We start from the raw sequence: 21098 nt of genomic DNA, 5'->3' as shown, positions 1-21098 counted from the left end.
AGTAGGTATCTTGGTGAATGGGACCTTAAGAGTAGAAAATGCACCTTTTATCTCAATAAAAAACAAGCTTTATATCATTTTTACGATTTTTAATGAAATATGAATTTTGAATAATCAAAATTAGTTTGTGTCTGCTTATTCTATTCACCAGTGTTTGAACCATTAAAGAAGAAACTGCATTTTAATTTCTGGGTTAAAAAAAAAAGAAAAATTAATGGACGCCAAAGTACACGGATCCCTTAGACAGGGCATTTTGAATTTTTTCTTGGATGAAAATGAGGCTGTGAGGGATAAACCTAGTCTGTACAATGGCACACACCTGTGTATAAAAGCCCTACCTATACTTTCCATAAGTCACAGACAACTCACACCTGTTTTATTTTTGAATGCATTTATAGTTACATTAATTACAATAAATTACATTATGTAAGGAATAATTGTTGATGGGCCGTTGAATTATTAGAAAATAATGCACCCATAAAAACTTTTGCCGCAAACATGTTAGAAAAATTCTTTTTCTTTGAAGCTAGAAACTGCCACTAATACAAAAGCAAAAAATAATAAACTAATGTAATAAAACATTCTCAGGCTTACTGAAGGCAAGTAAACACTCCAAGTATTACTTACAAGATAAATGATAAATAAATATATTACTCAAAAATATAAATTAAATAGTTTTTTTTTGTTTTTCAGAAATAGCCTACTACAGACATTTCATGAAGTAATAAATGTAAAAATAATCTTCACTGTATACATTAAATATAGATTATTCTTATTCAAGTTAATAAGTGATTCAGTCAAGAGCAGTGAGTGATTTTCTCCTTTTCTTTTGTTTGATTAACATTTATGACGCATTCGCAAGCTGACTGAGAGGCGCATTCTGTGAGCGCGCTTTCGGTGTGTTTTCAAGTACTGGACAAGACTTAAAAACATATGCAAATACTGAATATCACTTTCGTGATAATGCAGTGAGTCAGTGACATTTCCGTCAACTGTCCCTGGACTCGGTTGGAGTCCAAAAGGCTCGAGTCCGAGTCAAGTCTGAGTAAAAATGCATCTGAGTCCATGACAAGTCAGAGTCCTTTAAAAAACTGTACTCGAGACCGGACTCGAGTCCGAGTACGAGTCTGAGTACCCCAACTCTAGGAAGGATTGACACCACTGGGATCTACTGATCCTCAGAATGATTAACAATAAACAAGTTCAGTCTCTGAACAGGGTGTCCTGAGAATCAACAAACATGAAAATGGTTTATTGCTCTTCCTTGGCACAGAGCATAAATCTGTTTACTGAGGGAGTTTGATGATCCGTTGACAGTAGAGGTTTTTGTTATGTAGCACAAAGGGACAAACGCCTGATGTGAGTCCCTGTCATAAACATGCTGCTTCAAAGCTACCCATCTACAGAGGTTTCAAACCTCTAAACATGTGTTCAGTAAAATTACAAATGTAAGAGTACATTAAAAGAACAATAAACCTTCAAGTGCACATAGAAGACAGCAAAAGAGATGTTTGTGCTCAAAAGCATACCTGTGTTTAGTAAGTATGTGCAGGTCTGTTTCAGAGGAAGAATTTGTTGTATGCTCTGTAACATCAGAACATTGTAGCTTTTCTCTTTCACCTGGATGGTCTGCTCCAATCCTTGCCTCTAGAGACATATCTGAATAGGCACACAACAAAACAGCTTAGCTAAAGAATAACAAAAATGCATATAATAATACATTTAATCAACACATATTTTTTATGTTTTTGAGAGAAATCTCTTATGCTCACCAAGGACGCATTTATTTAATAAAAAATACAGTAAGAACAGAACAGTAATATTGTGAAATATTACAATTTAAAATAACTGTTTCTAATTTAATATATTAAAACCGTATTTTTAGCATTCTCATTATTATATGCTGATTTGGTGCTCAAAATGTTTAAGAAAAATGTTTTTCTAAATATTATCAACATTATCTATAAATATGATAAAATGCTGAAAACTGTTGTTCTGCTTAATATTTTACATTTTGGTGGAAACCATGATACATTTTTCAGGATTCTTTCATGAATATTTGAAAACAAAAACGTGTTTTAAACAGAATTTAGTTTTTGTAAAATTCTTTAAAAAAACTTGCTGACCCCAAACTATATATATACATACGCAGACAATTTGTTTTAAATTTGAATAAACAGAAGCTCAGCTGGAAAAGTTGCATTCATGTAAACTTTTTACAGTCTAGCACTGTCCTTCAGTGTCATTGAACTTTTTGAATGATTTTATTACTTACTCAGAATAAAACTCAATCTAGCAAACTATTGACAGGACAAACACACATTTTGTTTTTTCAATACAAACAAACTCAGGGCATACAGAGCAGAGTTACATCCTGGGGATGTAAACTGATTTATATCAGATTTTTTTAAAAAGTGTCTATTTATTTTGGTTCAGTGTGAAATACTTTATCAGTTAGCTGACTGTCTCTTCAGAGGCATTGACAGAGGACACAATGAAGAGGGTTATCAATCTGCCTGACAGGTGAACATGGACTATTACTTTTTTCGGTAACACTTTACAATAAGGTTCATTAGTAACATTAGTTAACAACATTAGTAAACATGAACTAAGAATGAACAATACTTCTACAGCATTTATTAATCTTACTTAATGTTAATTTCAGCATTTACTAATGCATTATTAAAATCACAAGTTGTGTTTGTTAACATTAGTTAATGCACTGTGAACTAACATGAATAAACAATGAACAACTGTATTTTCATTAACTAACATTAACAAAGATTAATAAATAGTGTAATAAATGCATTGTTCATTGTTTGTTCATGTTAGTTAATACATTAACTAATGTTAACAAATGACACATTGTAAAGTGCTAGCCTTTTTTCATTGAAAGGAGAAAAAAAGAAAACAAACAGGTTAATAAAACATTGTTTTATTTCTTTTCTTACTCTTTGTGTTTGGTGTCACGGGTGGTAGCCTGTTTATGGACGCTGCTCTAAGCAGTTTGGCTCGAGAACCTCCTGATCCTATTCTTGTATTCCCTCGTTCAGCTGGGGGTTTGGGGAGAGCTGCTTCATCAACACCGCCATCCTCATCCAGGGACACAGACAGCCTGGGTTTCTGGGATTGAGAGAACTCTTGAATTACTGTTTCCTGTTTTCGTTTGAATAGTCAGACATAAAGTTTTGAAAGGCTCCTTACATGTTCCAGTGGGCTGAGACGAGTTCCAGAGCCTGGCCTGGAGTCAGGAGCTTCAAAATGTTGGGCATGTAGACTAGAAAAGAAATTTGTGAAGGCAATTAAAACCAGCATACTAGTTTTATAAGAATAATCAAACAGCTAATGTTACAATTCAAGCACTTTAAAGAGTGCAACAGTCTGGTTCTGGAAGTAAAAATTCCATTCATTTTCTAAATAGTGGAACTGATTTTTAACAATAATTTGAAAACAGACCTACTGTGAGCTACAAAGTTGTTAATTGATGATTGAATCATGGCTTATAACTCTTAAATTAAGAGTTTTTAAAAATCCCTATGGGAAATAAATAAATCGGGGAAAAAATGTAGTACTTCCAGAACCAAGGCCACTGAAAAAGTGGATGGGTTCTGTTGCACTCTATAATCAAAATTCATTCTAAATATTATAATGAGCATGATACATTCTGAACAAGGGATGAATACATAAATCTATCATCTTCAATGTTGTTTTACCTGAATGCAGATGGTGGTCGTCCATCACGTGCACGAGAAGATGATTCTCCAAAGAGCTGCCGATGCTTCTGCTGAGGTGTGAAAGGCCGCTGTGTGGCAAGAGCTCTGAGAGAGCGACGAGCTTCTGACACTATCTCAGCACTCGTCTGTCTCCTGAGGCCAGTGCTCGTGTAGACACGCTCACTTTTGTCCTGAAGCTCCATTAAAGACATATTTGATCCATAGGGGTGTGTACCAGTATCAAGGGCCTGAAACCTTGTCCATTATCCTATAACCAAAATTGGCTGGAAAAGATGCATAACTACAGTTAAAGAAGGAGAAAAATTTATCGTTTGACCAAAATTAACTGCTTCTTGTAAATATAAAGATTTAGCTGTCCCAGGAATATGTAGCAGACTTTTAAATGTATATGTTTCTGACATTCTCATCTTTATTACTTCAGTCTACATAGCCTATTACAGCAAGTGGTTTGCTGCCCTGCAAGACTTGTTTTCAATTTTAGTACTTTTTAAAATGCATCCCACACACAACCGATGTCATATCATCCAGGGTTGCGTTTCCCAAAAGCATCGATAGCCAACTACGGTTGCATGTTCCACGGAACTCTTTTGGTAACGACGGAACTTGCAACCAGGTGCTTTTAGGAAACGCACCCCAGAGTGTGACAAGCACGCGCGTCCACGCACCGTCACCATGGAAACGCACAACGCTGCTACAGTAGCTCTGGTGTAGCAAAACAAAAAATGCAAAACATTTAAAGCACAAAGAAACTAAAAACTTAAAGTAAATAAATAAATAAACTCGTACAATGAACAACTTGATCTGTAATCTTGTATTCAGGTAACCGACAAAAAAAATAACAATAAACCACGACATAGTATCAAGCGTTGCCTGCAGTCTACTTCTTTAACGTTAGACAACTAGTTGCTCTTAGTAGACAATGTGAACAGCACAGAAAAACTATATTCCCATTTACCTTGATTTCCAAACGATTTAGGCCTTGATTTCACAGTTTTAAAGAGATCATCTTTAATCCAGAAAGAGCTTGTGTGACAGCAGAAAGAGGGACGCACGCACGCCACAGGGTCAATCACGGCCACGCGCATGGTCATGTGACACAGGGAGGCTTTTGTTGTGTGAAACCTTACTGCCTTTTTTGCTGTTTTCTGGCATATTTTCTTCCATTTTATTTTTAAAGACTTATTTTTAAAACAAGTTAATTAGGAATCAGAATCCATAATTACATAAAGATTGTTATATAGGTGTGTGGCCTCAACATTAACATTTCAACATTATTTCCAACGGGAAAAAACACAGGTGAGACAGTTCAAAACTTGACGTATTCGATAAAGAAAATACATTTATTTTTATTTAGTCTAAATAAAATAACGCCTTCATTTATATTCCTCCCCAAAACTCATAGTATTTGCCTGGTGCTCAGTGCCCACAGAGACGCCAAATGCAGCTGTGAGGCGAGACGTAATCACGCACGAGACGCCAGGTAAGCTGATAGCGTAGTAACTTCCCACAGAGCTTGTGTTCTCATTTTAAGAAACTGTCCACATTGTTTTACTGTCCACCCTTTGACTAAATTATTTACTAGAAACGTCAAAGATTTTAATTGATGCTGATGTAGACTGCCAATAATATTCATAATGCAAATCCAATACATGAAGCATTGTTCATAACACGTTTACTCTTTTTTTACTCTTATACAGCAGTCAAAACTACTTTGCAAATAAGACAGACATGAGATGTCAGTCCAACACTATAGGTACAAACCTACTGTTTCTCTGTTCCTCATAGAATAAAATGCACATATGAGCCATCTTTTGGCTCAGTGGTTAGATTTAAATAGCTCTACAAGCTTCATTCTCATGGATACAAGAAGTCTCATTGGTGTAATGTGATTGAAGGAGCTAGCCAATAAGGAGTTAGTGCTCATTGGCCAATAGCTGCATGGATATGGTTGCCCTCTTTCATTGTCACTAGGGGAGTGTGGTGCCAAGGATGGCAATCTTGATAATAGTATGTCATGCATACTGTATTTCTCAGCTTGTCAGATTTTAGATAACGCTTGCACGAGGTGCACACCTCTGTATTTAGAGGGCTGCATGAACGGTGTAAATTTAATTAACTTGTGAACCTTGACACATATGCACATACAAGGAAGGACCATCATTTTCTTGCTGCTGTCTCCTTGGCAACCACTTCCTTATGGGCAGTCTTTGGACACACATTCACTCCCTCACCTAGTGACAAGGAAAACGTGAATGTATGACAAAGAATTTAAGTAATGAGTTTGTTTAGAGAAACTATGAAACTCTGCTATATTTAATTGTTTAAAGTGACCATGAAATCAAAATGGACCATTCTTATTTTTATCTGATCTTATTTTAATATTTATACATTTTTATATTTGTTTTGAATTTTGTTTTATCCGTGCACATCATTATTTCATAAAATTCATGTTTTTAAAATTCTCATAACCATTAATCAAAAACATGTCCACACCCCCTCGCAAGAAACAATAGGCAAGAAAAGATGATCAGCTTAATGCCGACTTACTTTAATGAGATAATTGAAGTCCTCCACTTTAAGGCCTGTCTGGCTGTTGTAGTCCACATGCTGCTTTGCATATTTATCTGTGTTTGATTCGTAAAAGCAGGATAGAGGAACAAACGTGGCCGGAAATGCCACTGACCGAACTGGGGACTGTTCAGATTGTCAAACCTCAGTGGTGCAAGTAACCAAATCCCAAAATACTTATTTGACATAAATAAAAACACCTGTGGTGTACCAGACATGCTTTAGCCTGCTCGGTATAAATAAAAACACACGGTCAAGCATGTACACTAAGCCAGGATGGATTGTAAGTATAAAAATGGCGTTGTTGGAGCCATAACCTTGTGGCCAGCACTTTGACATATGGTGCAGCAGAGCTTGCTTTATATGCCTTATTATATATTTATATATCACACACACATACACACAAGCATGCATATATACATATATAGCATTGTTGTTTGAATATAACCTTTACAGTATGGTGGTGAGAGACAAAAACCTGAATGGTTTGTTTTGGAATTAACATGAACATAAATATAGGCCGGTTTTGTTTTGCTTTTGGAAACACATTTGTTGACCTTTCCATCTAACATACTAATTTGCTGAAAGAAAAATAGTGAGAACAAGCAGCTGACTGCTTTGGACACTGCCAGTTTCTTCTCTAACACAGTGGCTTTGATTATGACACAGTGACGACAGACTGCTGATTGACTCATCTGCTCACGGTGCTGTCCAGAAAAGCCAGCCATACTCTCTCACTTTGTTCTGTGAGCTCTGAGTGGGGTGCTATATATTTTAGACAAATATAGTAATGAATTCAGCAGCTTTTGCACAAGATACAATTCAAATAAGTGTTGAGGCTACATATGGGCCAGGGTGGCACTGGCCAACTTGTTGGCTGGTCCACCCAATGCATTTATGTAAAGAATAAGCAAAGATTCTGGTGGATGAGCGCTGAGCCTCCAGTTGTGCACTTCTGTTCTATAGCAAATGGTAAATGCGATGGCTGTCAATCTGAGCATTCTATCCAATCCAAGCATGCTCCTGCTGTACAACAGTCCCTGATTGGTCTTTACTCATCGTCCCTACCCACTATACCCACCCATTATACCTGAAATTCAATTTCTATTGGTTGAACATCCTGACATTTTTAAATGACATTGCAAAACATTGCATCATCATCATCATCACAACACAATCGCAGATGTCCTATAGCTTTAGCAAAGAAACATGTGAGGATTATGCATTTACACTGCGATTGCATTTGCATAAATAATACAATGTGATCTGTTTAAATATAAAATGAAAAAGTATGTAAATAAGTATATTATACAATTGAGAAGGAAACTAAAACCGCTGATTCACTCAGCAACAAAGCAAGTGACTGCCTTTAATGGGTCATTGAATCATTTACTCAACAGATTAAAAAATTCTGATTTATTCACTAACAAAACACCAGTGTTTGTCACTTGAGTCATGCAGTGGTTCTGTTGTATCTTTTTTTGGACAGGCAATATTGACAATACTGTGCCTAAAATGTAATTCACTTCATATTAAGTTCTTGTTTATTGAACATTTGTGTAAAATCAGTATCTCATTTGCAGGCAAGCTGATATTCAGGGAAAACAACACTCTTGCTTATGTCATACTGCTGAACGACATCATATGTTATAAATAAAAATAATAAATACAGGAGGATTTTTGCACCAATATCTTGAATTTTGGTGTCATTTAACCCCCATTAATTTCCAACCCTGGGTGATAATATCCACATTGTGTCTTTTGTCACTGCAACACACCTCTCGACAAACCCTTCTGAGGATGTGCAGGACAATATTGTCACACACCCTGAGCTAAAAAAGGCCCATTTATCCACCCGTCTACACCTACTTGCACATAATGTAAAGGAATAATCAGACTAATGCACATTAATAATGTCGTTAGATAATGGAATGTTGGCACAGCTAACATTCATTACAGCTTAATTATTGCAGTCATAATGGCAGGTGATATGATGCAGAGATGTCACCTAACATGCATATACAGTATAATGAAACAATGAAACACTGTACATGTAGTCAGCCAACAGATACACTTACAGTATGGTAAAGGACTTTTCTTTAATTCAAATTTTTCTTTAGATATGATTCTATGAGGTTTATTTGAGGATTGGATGTGAACACAATGGGACTCTTTGTCTTTGTTTCTTGTGTTTGTGTGGGGTGCTACACTACTGTTTGCCTTCCCCCCTCCCCTGTCCCTGTCCAAGATTTATATAGGTACAGCCCTATTTCTCCCTTCACTGCTGATTAGAAGGTTCCCTAAGGACTGTCATAAATGCACTCTATCCCCCCCGCCACCTTCTACAGTACATTATTCTCTGATTTTATTCCCATGCTTATGTCCGTGGATATGTATGCTCTATAATGAATAGAATCTACAGCTCTCATCTGGCCTGGGAAACAGAGATGAGTGTGCGGTTGTATGGTTGGTGTTTGTGTCTGTGTGAGAAGGGTCAGGGTGAATATGTCTATGTTATGTGAGAGATGCACATAATGGTGCTAATAAATCATTACTTTGGTCCACTTTCGTTTTGTAATCATGTCAGAAATCACTAAGGGCACAGATTGTATACAGTAGATTATCACTCTATTGTCTCACCAAGCATAGAGACTCATTTATTCTGTCTCAGTGACAGAGAGATTGTAATAAAAGAAAGGGATGGTTCATAAGAGAGAGAATGGTCATTAAGAGATGAAAGTAATAGGAGAAAAGGATCACGGATCAGATGGTAGAGAATCTTTGTTGGACTTTACAACAGTATGAAGTGCTAGATGTTTCCCTCTCTGTCCCTGCCATGCATACACAGGTGTGCATTCGTGTGTTTGAGAGAAATGTTTTTATATAAAATGAATGATCTAGAATTAAATACTTGTGATGTGGATGGTAAATAATTAGGAATGGCAAGACAAATTGTAAGAATGATAGTCTGACTCTTGCTGATGCAAGTGACTTGCATTATTTATTTATCCTTTATTCTTCCAGGGAGTCCTGGCCAAGATGACCGTACAAAAAAAAATTTCACATAAAATTTCACAAACATACACCTCACAAGACAAAATTACATATAACCAAAGCAAAAACAATAATCATAAATCAGTAAATTAATTAAAACAACAACATGATTCATTTGCTAAACACTGCACTAAATTTTTAAAAATATTCAAAGAAGGAATTGTTTCTAATGGAGTTACAGTTTGAAATTCATTCCACAACCACGGAGCATAGTAAGAGAAAGCTGATTTTCCATGCTCTGAATGTATCCTGGGTATTTCTAATTGAATCCCATTTGATGATCTGGTGATATAATTCTTTCTATGTAGCATAAAAGACTAGAGATGTAATTTGGAAGCATGCCCAACAATGCCTTTACAGTATACACTAACATATGTGATTTCTTTGTTTGATATAAAGAGGACCAACCTACTTTATTAGACAGCAAACAATGATGAGTACGTGAGCAAGCATTTGTTATAAATCGCAATGCAGCATGGTAAACACTATCCAGCCTTTTCAATAAATACGTAGAAGCATGCATGTAAATAACATCTCCATAATCCAAAATGGGTAAAAATGTACTCTGCATGATTCAAATCAAAATCAAAAGACACATTACAGTCAGACGTTTATCTAAGTTATTTCAAATTGTATTTTATAGTACTCAGTGTTCTTGTCTGAGTCATATTTGACCTGTTGTGAATTTGTACCTCAGATGACCTGAGTTTGAATCCTGGCTCATAGTCCTTTTACAGTCTTGTTTCCTGCTCTCCTATCCAATCCTGTCCTATTTAACAAAGATGAAAATTTCCAAAAAAATATTACTTTAAAAAAATGAAAACCCTTTAAGCCACCAAAACAATAATGTGCCAAATAAAAACATGTGCCAGGTGCAGTTTCTTATATCACTATTCTTTATATAAGTCAAAGGAAAATATACCTAAATAATTCTATGGTGGCTCGGTTCTGGACCCATATACTCTATATGGCTTTACATGGCATAATACAGACTTGACCTTTTCACCTTTGCAACATTTTTTTCAGAAAAGTAAACATAAATGTCACTATGATTTTATGAATATGATGTAGGCTATAAATTGTTACTAGACCACAATAAACATTCTTTACTTCTGTGTGAGATGCAGCACTAAAAGAGGAGACATACTAAACAGGGATGAAGTCCCTGTGACTGGTTCAAGTGTACTAGATACAGTTGCTAAATGAGGCTACCAGTGACTGAAGATAGGATTACCACAGATTCACAGGATCTTGTGCTGTGCAATTAGATCAGGCCTCTGTTGGTTGAAAAGAGTGAGGTAATGCGCAGCTGATTGAGTAGATTGATGTGTCCATTGATTTCAGGTTCTCACTGATCACAGCACTGCACATGATATATTGTATAGGGTAAGTGATATTCAGTGAATAAAACCTAAATAACTGTACCCTTTATTTCACAACACTATCATAGTTCCTACAAAACAAATTATGCATAATAATAGAAAACATTTGAAAATTGTACAGCATTCATTTGAAGCCTGACAGTAATTAGCGACAATGCTCTAAATTGGCTTAATGCAGAGATGTAATCTTTATCTTTCTGCAATATTGCATTGTACAAACCCCTTTCCACCTTGTAGTAATTTGCTCAGCGCTTTTCTTCCAAATGGACGAAACTGCTGGTCAACATAGACCTGTGTTTCATGCCTTGAAACATATGATGTGCTCAAATAAGCACTAAAGAAGAAAAACAAGTCATCTTTACTAATCACTAATTGGCTCATTAGTTGTTAGATGACTAGTTGACTATCTTGTCCCATCCCTGCTCTAAATGCTGAGTGTATACATGCCTATGTCCTGCTGGTGTACTGTACATGAGTGATAAGGCCTAATGGTGTTTTCAGTTACAGATCCCAGAATGCTGTACGTAACACTGCTTTGAGGCAGATTGTATTCTACTGCCTAATGGATAGTAAACCTGAGATCCCTCACACTGGCTCTCTCTCTCTTTTTGTTTCTCTGTCACTCTTTTACCATGTCACACTATCCCTTCAGCAATGACATCACCACACCACAGCCCAGTTCTCCAGTCCCCATGTCATCAATCTCTCCTCACACAGCTTTTGACCGGTCAGACCGCAGCACTGACAGGTCTGGCCTCACCTGAGGAGTCAGATGTGAAGGCATTCATGGCACTCCCGTGATACACAATATAGCCGTCCATTAGCCCATTTATAGCATTTTATTTGTGGTTTACACACAAATGCACCATTATAAAATACCTCATGCTGTACACACCTAATTGCACACACTATACTTATCTGTCATCATAGATATATTGATGTGCTCACACGTGAGTGAGACAGAAATATCATAAAGCATGATGCTGTGCTATTAAGGCACATTTTGACTTCATTAAATGATGTGGACTAATTTTGCTCTTCACAGCACTTTCACAGACTAATTTTACTCTTCACACTGACACCATGGCATGCATTGTTATTAGGTCTTACTGGTGTTATTTTTGTACTATTTATATTATTATATTATTTATATATTTAGATTTTTTATATTTCTATTTAGCTTTAATTTTTTTAAACTTTTGTCATTTTAGTACTTCTGCAGCTTTAGTTCTTAAAATTATTTATTTCACTTATTTGCCAAGGCAACATTTCCTCATTTTTTAATCTAATGTTTTATTTATTTTATTTTTTATTTTATTTCAGTTTTATTTCAGTTCCCAAAAATAGTTTTTAGTAGTTTTATTTTTATCTTTAGTTAACAATAACAACACTGGTCTTAAAGCAAGATTTATATAACATTTATTAATTTTGATGGAGACCTTTTAACTTTGAAGTCAGATTTGTTTTCTGACTCAGAATATTGTTCCCACAGCAAACACACCTTGAATACACACATACATACACCGACCTCTGATCCATAGTATTGGCAAAACAGAATTGCCCTTAAGAGTTATATAACAATCCTTGAACTTTGGGTGTGAGTGCATCTGTGTTTCAATAGGACAGGTGGGGAATTCCAGACATTTCTTATGGCCCTGTCAGGAACGGACTGTCAACACTGTCTAATGGCTGTTGAGCGTTTTATGTCATTGTACATATAAGCTGTTTGTGAACTCTTATATTAGTATGTAGAGAAGTGATGCTGTCAACTTTATTGACATTAAACCTTGTACCTGACACTTTGAGAGTACATTAAGGTGTACCGAAGTCAAATTAATCAGGTTTAAATGAGGCTTTACATATATAATATATATATAAATTTTATTTTTAAAAAATCAGTGCACCAAATGCACTCTCTCTCTCTCTCTCTCTCTCTATATATATATATACAGTATATATATTGTCAGTGCACCATAACTTCACAAGGGAATGTGCCAAGGTTCAATGTAACACTTGACAAATGTATTCATTTTCAAAGATTATAGTCTTTCGCCAAAGTGACTGCTGTTTAAAGAGGTCACTGAAAATAAGCCAAAGCAAAAGGGAAGTAAATTTTAAATGAAAGCCACAAAATAGTTGGTGGAAAGCCATCTTGTTGGGACTTGTTCAAAGTTTAAATGGATTGAATCTTAAATTAACTTAAAACAACAGCAGAGACATACTGTATAGCTCAACCAAGCTTTATTTACATGCGCAACATTTCTTATACAAACTAGATTACAATTCAAAATGGAGTACACAGGAAAAATACTCACAAACATCTAGTAGAGAAGTCATATGACTATAAGATAAGAAGTAAAAGAGCAAATGTAATAAGCAGAAGGGGGTGAGGGAGGAAGGCTACGATCAAGGTGGGAAAATGTGGAAATAGCGGTATTTGCTTATTATAATGATGGATGCAGTAAATAAAACCTGTATTGTTTGAGGATGCTCAACTGGTTGTAAATGGGAAACCATGTACCTGTGTCAGTCATCTGGAAAAACAAGAATTTTATGGTATTTATTTTTCTAGTGAAAGAGGTGTAAGAATACATGCAAGGCAGTTTTTGAGACAGTAAAAATATTGTCTCTGAAAAATTTACAAGGTTCAGATGTCTTGTAGGGGTAATTTACCAATTCATTGCGTACTGGATATCATTAGTTACAATTTGAGTTTGACAAATGAATATGATGAAGGCAAAAGCTTTAGGGTGTGGAATCTTGGAGTAAAGCAGGTGTGTCAAACATATGGCTAAAATTATGCATTTATTTATTATATCAGTATTTTGTACTAGATTTTACTTTTTACCTACAGTAGGACAGATAAACACTTTAATTTACATTGTTGCATGTTTTTGCATCTAAACTTCTCTTGTCAATGATGTTTGATTAATATTCCCTAATTACCAAATTTGCAAGCATATAATCAAAAGATATGTGAAATAGTACATTTAATCTACTCTGCTTTTGTTTTTACACATTATTGGTTATTAGAGCAGCTTTACTCATTTATGAAATGCATGTAGTGTGCATAAAGAGTTAAATGCATACAGTAATGTTTCATTTGACACACCTGCTGTAAGCCATGTCTGTCCAACTGCCCAATTAACAATTACATTATTTTATAACACATGGACTTTAAAAGGTATATCTGTATTAACACTAAATTTCATAAGTATAGCAGGATGTATACATATATATGCATTACACACGGTGCATATGTACATTTACATGCATGCATACAAGGACGTATGCAGTGAAGGGTAACCCTCTCCGAGGGACAGAAACACAGAACATTAGGATTTGTACATGATTTGTGATAATAGTTGAGCACAACTGAACAAAAAAAAAAAGTTTAATAAAGTGACAAACCCCCCATAAAGACATCAATAAACTGACAATAAGACAGGATGGATTCCTGTTGCTTCATCTCCTTACTTCAGAAGACTGTTATTCATGTACAAATGTCCATAAAACATTTTTGAAATTGTGTACAGCCAGGTTGCAGTTAATTCAAGATGAGGCCCTGATGTTATAATGGAGACCCCACTCTCCCCTGAGCAATAGTGATGCATTTTGCATACAGGGACAGAAAAATCCCCAATTTCACTGTGTGTTTTGTGATTTTGGCTGCCAGCATCTCCTACATTTTCAAGTAATTTGGCAAATATATAAAAGATAGCTTATTGTTTTTGCTCAGTAAAGATGGCTTCATGAGGAAAGGCCCATCCATCATTGAATGCTGCCATGATGCTAATCGCTAATGCTAATCAATTATACTATGTCCTCGTGGCCAGGGAAACACAGATGGCCTTAATGATAGGACAGGGCTCAACACTGATTATTTAGCACCTGGTATGGCATGGAAATGTCGATGCAAGTTAATATTTACTTGTTCATTACATTTGGCTACATTTATATGCGAGAAGTCCAAACATAACTTTGCTGGCTAAATAAGACGCCTCCACCTGCTAAGCTTTCAATTTTACCACTTTTTTGTACAGTTACAGACAGTACACACAAATTAATTACTCCTTATATGGTTATATTCAATCACAAAAATGTATTACTTAAGTATTATTATGAGGCAACTATATTTCAGATTGGGAACTAGGCTAACTACTGAATGGTAACAGTTAATTAAAAATGAAAGCAATGGTTTAAGTGCACTGTGTCGAACTACATTACTCCACCTGAGTTCTGTAATTTTTCAGGTCAAGTCTCCACCTCTATATCGATCAGTGACTACACAGTTAGTGATTAGAGGATGACAGATGTAGCCAATCATTTAACAAAAATGTTAGGGAAAGCAGAAAGAGACCCCGGCCAAGGAAACTATGTTTATGACAGAAAAGCTACAACAGGTCTCTTTAAATTTCTTTTTAGATTACATCACCTCTAAGAAAGGGATAATTTCAAACATTGCATAATGTTGCATAATGATCTGTGAGTTCGCTGTTTGTTTGTTTCTCCAATGGGCAGTCTTTTGTTATAGTCTCGGTCTGCTGAACTGAAGGTAAACATCATCCGAATGTTGTAGTCAGATGGACCTGTAAACAGGCATATCATCAAGTGCTTGCCGCAGACAGCAAACTTGGCAAAGGATACTTCAAGTCTGTTGGATGTTTTTTTTTTTGTGCAGGATATTTCTTTGTAGTTGTTATTCTATTGTTTGTTGTTTTCTCTGCAGTTCTGAGCCTAGATAGAGAGAAAGAAAAGTAAGTAATACTCTGTAATAAGAAATGTAATAAGAAAAACAAAATACATCCTGTACAGTATAAGGGGCCGTTCAAACAAAAAGTGATTTTGCATTTCACTGCAGTACTTTTCCATTGGTCTTTCTATGTAAACGTGGTACACAGACAGCTTTGACCAGTGTGTTTGTGTCTCGGGTCTTTGCAGCATCTCACGCATGACACAGCGTTCCAAAAAACGCAGTGCTCAAGTTGAAAGAAGCTTAAAAAACAGTGTCTCTAGACCTTGTTTCCATTCCACTGTGCTGCATCCTGCCTTTGTCCTGTTTGAATGGCCCCTATTAAAATATTCCTTTCCTAATCAAACTGAAATTTGTTTGTCTTTTATGAAATTGCTTTTTTTTCTCTCCATGACATGGACAGCCACTGTATGACTGCATATTTTGGCTTACCTAAATGACTGCCGTCAGCCAGGCACCCAACTTTGAGTGGATTGTTTCGTCCCGGTGAAGTTTCCCACAGGATTCAGACTAACGACGTTTTGCACCAGTGCATCAAAGTTAAAATCCAGTCCATCAGAGTCCATTAGTTCTGAGCGAATTATGGAATCCACATCGCAATCCAGACTGCCGTTAAACATGTCCAGGTCCAAGTCTGATGGAAAACGATCTGTTCCTGATGGGTGACAGATCCCCACCCCGTTACTTCCATTCAGGCCAGAGCAAAGCGAAGTCTCGGTCATCAACATGGAGGGCTGTGGCTGGAGGTGCTGTTTTGCGGAGACTAAATTATTAGCATTGTTAGCTAGACTTTGCGCCCTGTTGTTGGAGAGGGAACGCAAAGAACCCTGGACATTGGACCCCTGTTGCTTGTTCTGGAGGTGGCTGCTTCGCCCATTGAGCACAGAACTGAAGGATGACATCATGGGATCATTACGCAGCATGAGGCCATTGCGAAGACGGGAGTTTTGAGAGGTGACAGCAGCACTGGCCTGTGATATGAGTGGGTCCGACTGCGTCATCATGACGTCACTATGACTGTGCGTGACCAGAGAATCAGAATTTAGCAGCTCCTGAAGTGAGTTCCCAAAACAAGAAACGCTAGAGAATGACATTTGCTTGTTTTCCTGGATGGTCTGCATGGGCGTCTGACGTAGGCCTCCTGCTGTAGACCCAAAAATGGTGTTACTGAATCCTCCGGTGTTGTTGCTCACAGTTTGGGATGAAGAGGAGCTTGTTGGTGATGTGGTGCTCTTGGAGCCAAAACTGAACACAGAAGACCCTTGAACTACCTGCACTTGTGTGGCGATGTTGTCCAACAGATCGACCATTAGGTTGTCAGCCTCATTGAGATTCATTGTGCCAGTCAAGTCAGCTAGCCCTGGAAGTTCAGCAGGGCACGTTTTGGAGTTTGATGAGGACGACGAGGGAGGAGAAAGACTGCTGGGGCTGGAGTAGAGCATTGGAGACAGGGGTGGGCCATCTGGAACATCATCAAGCTCTGGATTGGCCAGGATAGGTGACAGGCGTCCACTCAGGGTGCTAGCGTTGGAGTTAGTTCGTGAGCGGAAGTCAGTCCAGCAGGATTCCAGTTCATCGCTGCTCCGGGAAGTGGGACTTCCTGGCCACTTGGACAGACCACCAGCAGATACGTTCTCCAGCGAACCCTCCTGGGCAGCCTGCAGCGCTGCCTTTTTCTTGGCTGCACGCCCACGTGCAGTTTTGGTGTATTTGTTACCATTGTCCATGGAGACTGCACGTCGCCTTGGCGCTTTACCTCCCCGCCCCCCTTCAGGATTGATCATCCACCACGAGCTTTTTCCAGTCCCCTCATTCTGTACACGGATAAAACGGCTATGCAAGGACAAGTTATGCCGGATGGAGTTCTAGAAAGAAAGCAGACAGAGAGCAGAGACAACGGATGGTTATTAATCATATCATCACATGATTCAGGAAATAATCACTTGATAAAAGTACATCTATCTATCTATCTATCTATCTATCTATCTATATATATGCAATTTATGTAACGTACAAGACACCAACCTAATTTATGATATCTGAAGAGCAGGTACTTTTCAGCACTAATGAATAGGAAACAAGTGGAAAATAGATGTCATTGTGTATTACACATACAATGTGATCTCAAGAGGCTGAGAAAGCACAATGTGCCGTGTAACTTAGCAGAGGAAACGTTTTATAGCTGGTAACCTTGGCAGAACAGAGAGGTTACGTTTCTAAAACATTCTCTTTTTCCCTTCAATAGTGCAGAAGGATGCACTGGGATATACAGACATCAATATATGCTAAATATTTCAATGATCATATACATTCTAATATATACTGCGCCTTATTATTTACAACTCTCAGACATAAAAGCATAGTTCATGTTGATGAGCACATTTCTCATCTTAAGTACCCCGTCCCGTGACTCACGAGATGTGTGTGTTGAGCTATGATGAGCGATACCACGGATACCGGTGTTTACAATGCCAAGTCTCTCTAGAGATTAATGGCATAATGTTTGTGTGTGTGAGGGAAAAGAGGCGGAAGGGTATGACTAAAACCTCAATGGAGCAGCATGTTGTGAATGAAGTCATTAAAACCGATTCATTTTCTTCCTCTGCTTGCTTGGCAGCTCTAAACAAACTTGTGGCACTGACACCAAAAACAAACTTATGCCAATTACATCAAATACAGTATATTTTCTCCTTTCTTTCCATGAATATACCTCTCTTATTTTAACTTTTCATTACTGCATAATCCTGTTCTAGGTAAGGCCCTCAGGAGAAAACCTTAAGTGTTTATTGAGTGTTTGTGCATGTGTTTTGATTGTCAGAGTATCAGTGTCTTTGTGGTTGTTAACACTTTTCAGAGCTGACTCATAGCAACTCTACTGCCCTTGCACTACCATAAAATATAATATTGCTTGCAGAAAAAGAAAAGGTTTGGATTTATATCCACCGCATGAGATATTTGTGCAGGAAGCCCCCAGCTCAAACGTATCAATCCATACGCAGTATACTTTCAATAAAATGCTTACTTACTATTCGCCACATACAAACTATGAAATGCACAAGTGCAGTGCACACACCCCGTAAACCCTATAATTATCCTCTCAGTCAGAAAACACATACCCACACTTTCCTTAATCTGAAAAGCTCATCCTTTCAGTCTGAAACTAATGAGACACTAACAATTTTTTGGTCTTTTAATGCTAAAAAAATGACAAACTGTTGCGTTTACATTTTGTGCCATTTTGTGTAAATGTCTAGTAGTCAGTATATGATCTCTCTGCACACGTGTGTGTGTGTGTGTATGTTGGGGGAGGCTGTTAACTGAGCGCCCAGCTGCATACAGAATCTCTCTGGAACACAGAGACCTTTTTGTCCGTCAGCAACATGTGGTAACAATCCATCAATGTCAGCAGACACGCAATGCACACACACGCAACTATGGCTTCGCTCACATTCTTCTTCTGAGAGATGTGTTTTGGTTATCTGGTGCTCTCTGTGAATGTTATTGCGCTCTGACTGGTAATTTTTGTTATGTCAGGAAGCCAGTGACTATACAAACCTGTAACCAGCAGGCACTTGCCCACAAATCAACCAAACCAAAACCACAGGGATATAAACCTGCCAACCCTTACGAAAGAGTTAGACGGGAGAAAATTATATTGATTAAGAGGACATTTTAAATATTGAGACAATCTAACTGTAGGTTTGTCATAATTTTGATGTTGAGACTATGGCTGAGCAATAGCTAAAATAAATAAATATTGCATACAGTAAATGTTGGATAACAAAACAGAAAAAAAAGAAGGATAGATTTTTTTTTTACCCTTTGACAATATTCATCATATATCTTAATATTATGTACTTAATTTAATACATAAAAAAATATCACATTAGACTTCTGTGAAATGTTAATTCACTGTGATTTATTAAATCAGAGTTTCGGATCTGGTTGATTCAAATAAATCAAAATGACATTTTTGCAAATGAAGTTTAAATCAAGATGATAGTAAAACATCTGTCTTGATGCTCTCATTCTTACCAGATGTGAGAAAAGACTGTGAAACGGACACACTCTTTAATGGCCAAAAAAAGAAAAAAGAAAAGAAAAATATTGTAGTACACAACATAATATAATGAAAAATTAATTCTGAACATATTGTAAATATTCTATACTATATATCAACCAGCCCAATGGCATAGGTCTAATTTTTCCATGTGAATGCAGTTCCTTTGAAAGCTTGAAAGCCAGCAAAGAGCAACTAATCTCTTTCTCTTATTGGAGTTCACACACCATGCCACATAACAAAACACAATTCACATCTTCATAAGGACCGATAAAGTCCTTCCCCCCACCCCCTCTTCATCACACACATACCCAGCATTATTTCAGCAGCAGGAGCACACACTTACTGCAGTAACTCAAGGCAGGGCCATTGTATGAATATGGGTTTGGCAGCTGAACATTTCACTGCGGTTGCCTTTCAATGACATGCAGAGTGTGGAGGGCAGTGTGTGTGTGTGTGTGTGTGTGTGTGTGTGTGTGAGGGTGTACACAGAAGTTACATTTCCAGAAATCTGCAGGAATAGATCTTATTTCTTAGCAAACCCAAGTACTGACTTTCTAAGTATTTGGTCCATGTGTGCTTTTATGTTTGTGACCAAAAGGAAAAGAAAACATTCAGAGTCTAGTGTTTATGTTTTTAGGAAGGGTCAGAGCAGAGGAGAGTTAGAAAAAGACAAAAGTTTGAGAGTTTGTGAGGGGAAAAACAGGGCACTTGAGCAGTTTAGAAATAAATAGACAGAAATAAATAGACCAGTGTTAATTCTAAACCATTTTGTTTTAATCATAATTTCTGTCTTTTCAGAAAATAGGCAATATTTATAATAGTCTATCGTTTATCTTGTCAGTAAGTCAATATATTTACAATAACTGGTTGGTTTATATATATTTTATATATATATATATAAATAAAAATTTAGAGTCTTATTTAGAGAATAAAGATGTTTTTGAAAGAAGTCTCTTATGCTCACCAATGCTGCAATTATTTTATCAAAATATAGTGTGAATAGTAATATGGTGAAATATGAATACAATTTAAAATAACCTTTTCTATTTATATATATTACAAAAAATTACTGTATTCTGCGCCCATGAAGTTTAATTTGAATTTTCAGCAGCCATTAGTCTTCAGTGTCATATGATTCTTCAGAAATCACTTTAATATGCTGACTGTGCTCAAGAAACATTTCTTATTATCATCAATGTTGAAAACAGTTGTGCTGCTCAATATTTTTGTAGAAACTGTGAATTTTTTCAGATTCTTGATTCTTTGATGAAAGGAAAACAGCATTTATTTGAAAAAACTTTTGTAACATTATAAAGGTCTTCACTGTCACTTTTGACTAATTTAATGCATTGTATAGCTGATATACATATACGTATATATATATATATATATATATATACACTATATATATATAAATCAGATATGTTGATATCAAAAAGCCTCTTATAAACAAACATTTTCTTTTGTCATTTCTTTGACTAGATGAACACTATCGCTGACACAGCAAAGGTAAAGAGAAAGGCAGTTTATGCACAAATGCACGC

General features: G+C 36.6%; 2 protein-coding genes across 7 annotated transcripts in view; both read right to left on the bottom strand.

Annotated features, from left to right (window-relative positions):
• LOC107726616 (armadillo repeat-containing protein 2-like) overlaps nucleotides 1-5548 on the bottom strand; it is a 24724-nt gene extending 19176 nt beyond the window's left edge. Inside the window, exons 1-5 of one of the 5 annotated variants that reach the window (XM_016536262.1) lie at nucleotides 5500-5548; nucleotides 3714-3981; nucleotides 3205-3277; nucleotides 2952-3123; nucleotides 1530-1659 (exon numbers count right to left, since the gene is read on the bottom strand). In XM_016536262.1, coding sequence (XP_016391748.1) covers nucleotides 1530-1659; nucleotides 2952-3123; nucleotides 3205-3277; nucleotides 3714-3925 — 587 coding nt within the window. In that variant the 5' untranslated portion in view covers nucleotides 3926-3981; nucleotides 5500-5548. Of the gene's footprint in view, nucleotides 1-1529; nucleotides 1660-2951; nucleotides 3124-3204; nucleotides 3278-3713; nucleotides 3998-4689; nucleotides 4796-5462 lie in introns of those variants that run through there. The other 4 variants (XM_016536257.1, XM_016536258.1, XM_016536261.1 and 1 more) reach the window with 4 other exon arrangements.
• A 9854-nt stretch (nucleotides 5549-15402) lies between these two features.
• LOC107726619 (forkhead box protein O3-like) overlaps nucleotides 15403-21098 on the bottom strand; it is a 33571-nt gene continuing 27875 nt past the window's right edge. For both annotated transcript variants that reach the window (XM_016536263.1, XM_016536264.1), the window contains exons 3-4: nucleotides 15924-17356; nucleotides 15403-15475 (exon numbers count right to left, since the gene is read on the bottom strand). In XM_016536263.1, coding sequence (XP_016391749.1) covers nucleotides 15938-17356 — 1419 coding nt within the window. In that variant the 3' untranslated portion in view covers nucleotides 15403-15475; nucleotides 15924-15937. The remainder of the gene's footprint in view (nucleotides 15476-15923; nucleotides 17357-21098) is intronic.

The sequence above is a fragment of the Sinocyclocheilus rhinocerous genome, unplaced genomic scaffold, assembly GCF_001515625.1.
Source record: "Sinocyclocheilus rhinocerous isolate Xijiao unplaced genomic scaffold, SAMN03320098_v1.1 scaffold1538, whole genome shotgun sequence".
Classification (NCBI taxonomy): Eukaryota; Metazoa; Chordata; class Actinopteri; order Cypriniformes; family Cyprinidae; genus Sinocyclocheilus; species Sinocyclocheilus rhinocerous.
This window is presented reverse-complemented; position numbering and strand designations above follow the sequence as displayed.